At 41.3% G+C, this 5,100-nt stretch overlaps 1 protein-coding gene across 1 annotated transcript in view; it reads left to right on the plus strand.

Annotated features, from left to right (window-relative positions):
• The window catches only part of LOC109846844 (DEAD-box ATP-dependent RNA helicase 29-like), a 52,725-nt gene extending 50,270 nt beyond the window's left edge, over positions 1 to 2,455 (plus strand). The window contains exon 12 of the mRNA XM_020416084.1: positions 2,097 to 2,455. Within this exon, the coding sequence (XP_020271673.1) occupies positions 2,097 to 2,305 (209 nt within the window). The 3' untranslated portion in view covers positions 2,306 to 2,455. The remainder of the gene's footprint in view (positions 1 to 2,096) is intronic.

Consider the following 5,100-nt stretch of genomic DNA (forward strand, 5'->3'; position numbering starts at 1 on the left):
CACGGGAGTTCAACTCCCGTGAAGTTTAGTACGTTTTTAAACTTCACGGGAGTTGAACTCCCGTGAAGATTATTTTGTTGAATAAACTCCACGGGAGTTCAACTCCCGTGGAGTTTGTTGCAGCGTTTAAAACTCCACGGGAGTTGAACTCCCGTGGAGTTACAGGCTAAATTTCCCAGAGAATCGCTCTCTGGGAAATTTAGACTGCAACTTCACGGGAGTTGAACTCCCGTGAAGTTGCAGGTTTTACAAAACATGCACAGGCTGCTGTGCATGTTTTGTATATGTCTACCTATTTAACTCATATATACAACTATTACCTGTTGACAATAATTACTACAATATATATATGATTTAAACACGCATTCGAAGTGCCAACAAACGAAGGACCGCTTATATATTGTGATTGTGTCCAACCTTCATCTTGTTGAGGAGATAAAAAACCAACGGAATCAACATCAGGGTCTTCCAACATGCGGGAATACATTCCATCATAATTCAACGATTTGCCCAAATTCCTTTGATGTTTTTCAATGAACAATTCAATCGAACGCTTCTCGTCATGTAAGACTCCAATTAGACTCATATCGTAGTCACTTGATATTTGAATGCCGCTTGTCCTGTTCTCCACGACAGGATAATTGCAAATAACATTAAGGTGATACTCACGTGAGTTGGTTAATGTAAGTTTGTGCAATTCATTAACCAACTCATCGAAAGTACACGATTTTGTTATAAACAATGGTCTCGTCGTACCTCCTTCATAAACGGGCATATTATTTTCGAGGTATTTAATCTTCCCATCATACGAACACAAAATTACGATTCGATCGTTCATCATTACCTCTGAAGAGTAAAACAATCAAGATCAATATTACACGAAAAGACTCTAAAAATTTTTTGTTACTTAAAATTAAATCCTATATCAATTTTAGGGAACCATAATTTATAACAAATTCATATACCGATTCATATACCGATGTCATACATATGTACCAACACTATTTTTTACATTATTGATAATTTACCCTCTAACTCGACAAAATAATTTAAGTTTTCTTCACATAATTCATAAAATTCACAATTAAATTCTCAAATCTAATTGATGTCATATAGCACTAATTTTTAGATTTTTTAATTGATGTCATATAGCACTAATTTCATAACTTATTCATAATGAAATTCTAAAATCGACAAAATTATTGATAACACAATTTTTTTTAAATAAATTAGATGTCATACATATGTAGTAACACTATTTTTTACATTATTGAAAATTTACCCTCTAAATCGACAAAATTAGTTAAGTTTTCTTCACATAAATCATAAAAATTTCACAATTAAATTCTAAAATATGATTTTTTACATGTAATCACCATTAAATAGCGAGAAAATACAATAAATTAAGAGAAAATCTAATTTTGGGAGGAATTTACCCTCAAATTGTCGAAATCCGGCGAACTTGACTGTTCCGGCGGTCGGAATCAAGGGCAAACGGTCGGAAGCGGTCGGAAGCGGTCGGAAGCAATGGCCGGCGGTCGGATTTGGGGGGCTGGGGTCGGAAACGAGGTGGACGGCGGCGGAGAGAGGTTAGGGTTTGGGGCGGTTGCGGGGAGAGAGAACCGAGGTGAGGGGGAGGTCTGTCGCTGCGGTTATATAGCCCGCAGCTTCACGGGAGTTGAACTCCCGTGAAGCTGCAGGGTAAATTCGCCAGCGAGTAGCTCGCTGGCTGAGTTTAAGGGGGAATTAAACTTCACGGGAGTTCAACTCCCGTGAAGTTTAAAAACGTACTAAACTTCACGGGAGTTGAACTCCCGTGAAGTTTCGTAAAGTTTTTTATCGGAACCGACCTGGTTTCAGCGACAGTGCTGAAACCAGGTCGGTTTCTCTAATTAAATGTGAAAGGGGTTGTTTTTTGCAATAAAAACGTCAAATGGGTTGGTTTCGAAAATTTGTCCTTAAATGTTGTGTTACGATACCTTAGCTTGCAGGTTTTGCTTTTAGATTGTACAGTTTCATCTTGCTCATTATAGTATAGCGATCCAAATTCTACTACAAAATAACAAATAATTCAACAAACTTTTTGTTTTGATCAGCGAGCTCTAGGATATATGGAAATAAATGGCAGGTCAAGCGGGGAAAGGATCGCCGATCAGTGCCTAATTCCAATGCACCTTTCGAGATCAGAGATCCTGAGCAAGTAAGAAAAGACAGGCAGCAGAAGGCTAGCAGAATGGCTCGCATGAAGAGCAAGTCTCCAGAGGGTAGTAAGTTCTCAAAAAAGGGGAAGAGGATGAGGAAATAGATAAGTGCTTAAAGATTTTTTCACTGGACGTAACACACGGTGTCATTTATCCAAATGTTAAATAAACAGATTGAAGTTTTGCGTTGATTTTTGTTGATTTCTTTTCATTTTACATTTATAAAATTAAAGAGTCTAGGATATACAATGCTAAAGGATGTGCAAGCATTCCCACAAGTTTCTCGAGCTTCGCTGCATGTTTCTTGGGTCTCTGTGGATCTGGCCTATTTGAATTAGACGGCCCACATAGAGAGAAAATGTCCATCAACTCTGCGAAGCATCGTGCCAGCAGGAGCTCAGAGTGTTGTGGAAAACCGTGTCGAGGAACCAAACCAAACGCCGATCAAAAAGGGTCAAAACCAACCAAAATCAATGTACTAACACCAAACGCCAATTTAAACGTGGTTCGGCAATTTCCTACGTCCACGGGGCAAGAAAGAGATGAGGTTTTCACTAATAGAGAAGAAGAGTACAACTTGATATTACAAATCACTCGAATGAACAAACTAATTGTTTTCAGCAAAAGTTGAATTTGTTGTCGAATTCATTATATCTTCGGTTGATTACAATAAATTCAAAGAAAACAGCCTTTTTATAATACTCTTTTACACAACAAAAAGAAAACTACAACTCTTGAGAAAATAAACGCAGGATCGTTGTTTGGATCACTGCTTTCGTGGGTTCTTTGCCTGTGCCGTGCCGGGAGCGCTTTAGCTCGTGGACCACCGAATCACAAATCGTGAAGAGGGGTTTACTGATTCTTCCTTCGTTATCGAAGTTAGAAATTGAAACGATATCTTATCGAAGTAAGATAGTCGTTCTTCTTGAAATCAAGTCAAAGCCTGAATGTCAAGGGATTGCTCCAAGAACTTAGATCTCTGCTCTCTCTGCTCTGGAATGCTCGATCCTCGTCAGAAATGACCCTAGGGGGGTATTTATAGCCTTAGGGGTCTGTAACTGCAAAAACTCAACAACTGCAGAAATTAGTACGGCGAGACAGTGTTTACTGTCTCGCTGGTCGAGACAGTGTTTGCTGTCTCGGCCCGTGAGACAGTAAATTTGCTGTCTCGCCCAGCGAGACAGTAAATACTGTCTTGGAAAACGACAGTTTCTCGCTGTAACTGTTATCCCACGTTTCAAACTCCGTTATTTTGGCAGTTATCCACGTGATTTTCGCCCACGATGTTTCCCACGTCCTTTGGTAGTTAATGGACACGTGTAGGGCAGTTAAAAAGTTGGTTTTGACCATTTCAACACTGTCTTGCTGGCGAGACAGCAAACACTGTCTCGCTGGCGAGACAGCAAAGCCTGTCTCGCTGGCGAGACAGCAAACACTGTCTCGCTGGCGAGACAGTTCATACCTGCTTTGATTTTCTTAAAGCAGTATGAGGTCCCTTTGAGTGATTTTCTCTATGTCTGGGATATCTATTAGCATTTTTTGACGCCTACACTAATCTCACCAACAAAGCTCTTAATCTCTCCAAATAAATCCTAATCAAATAGCTCAGAAAATACCTCTTTTCTGTGCTCCAAATATCCTAAACTCTAGCCTTAAGAAACCCTAGAATATATATTGGTATTTATACAAACACAAAAAACAAATAAGAATAGGAAACCAAAACTGGGCCTTGACCCGATTGGCAGTCGACCGCCCCAATCGCGCGGTCGACCGTGATCCAACGACAGAGACCATAAATCGCCTACAGGGTCTGGCGGTCGACCGTGACGGTCGACCGTACCAAGTCCAGGCTCATGCTTGGTTCTATGCACGTTCGCGGTAGACCGGCCTTGCGCCGCGATCGACCGAACAACTCTCAAACAGACTCCTGCGCTTCCAAAAACCTGTTCTTTACCAAAATTCATCGTGGTTTCTTCAATTCTCCACCTCGACGAAGTTTCTACCAAAACTGAGCCGACACCAACCAAGCCAAATGCCCCACTTGTTGTTTCTCAATCCTCAACAAGTCGAGACCTAAACGGGAGTGCGAACACTCACCCAAACGTCGGTATCTACTCACCAAATCGGCTGCATCATAAAGACTGCCTACGTATCCTCTTGCCCAAGGAATCAAGTCTTTACGTAATTCACCCAAACGGTCTCCAAAAACCCTCAATCAAATAGAAAAGTCTGTAACTCTTCGCCAATATCGCCAAACTGATACAAACCAAACACCTCCATCTAAGGTGAACCAATAGCCGTATCCAAATCATGTCCACCAGCTGCAACCGAATCCAAAACCAATCCATCATCTGCATTCGAAATTAAATAATCCTCAACCTGTGCCACCTCAGCTGGAATGCCAAATGACGCCGTATGATCTGGAGTATATGAAATAAGTTCCACCCAACGTGAAGTAGCATCACCCTCCACCTGCTGTGATATCCAAATGATCTGATCAACACTCTCCACCCGCTGAGAGTCAAAAGTGACATTCTGCTCAGAACAAAATCAGAAGCTCCTAACCAATAATCAAACGAGCATCCGAATCCCAAACGCGCAATCGGATCAAATCTCACATCCTCGATGTGACCAAATGCTGGGTAACCAAATATCCGACGCCAACCAAAATCTGAAGCAGCTCCACCAGATCCAATAACTCCTAATGCAGCAGTCGGCGACCTATGACTAAGATGACCCAAATATGTCGAAACTCCAGAACCAGAACCAATGCTCGACAACCAACATCGATCCTCCTCCAGAAAGGAACGATCCATCGAAACTGTCATCTCATCTCGTCGCCCTAAAGTCTCCACATCAATGAATTGTTTCAAGTTGCCATGAGCTCGGCACAAACGCA

Source organism: Asparagus officinalis, chromosome 7 (genome assembly GCF_001876935.1).
Source record: "Asparagus officinalis chromosome 7, Aspof.V1, whole genome shotgun sequence".
Taxonomy (NCBI): domain Eukaryota; kingdom Viridiplantae; phylum Streptophyta; class Magnoliopsida; order Asparagales; family Asparagaceae; genus Asparagus; species Asparagus officinalis.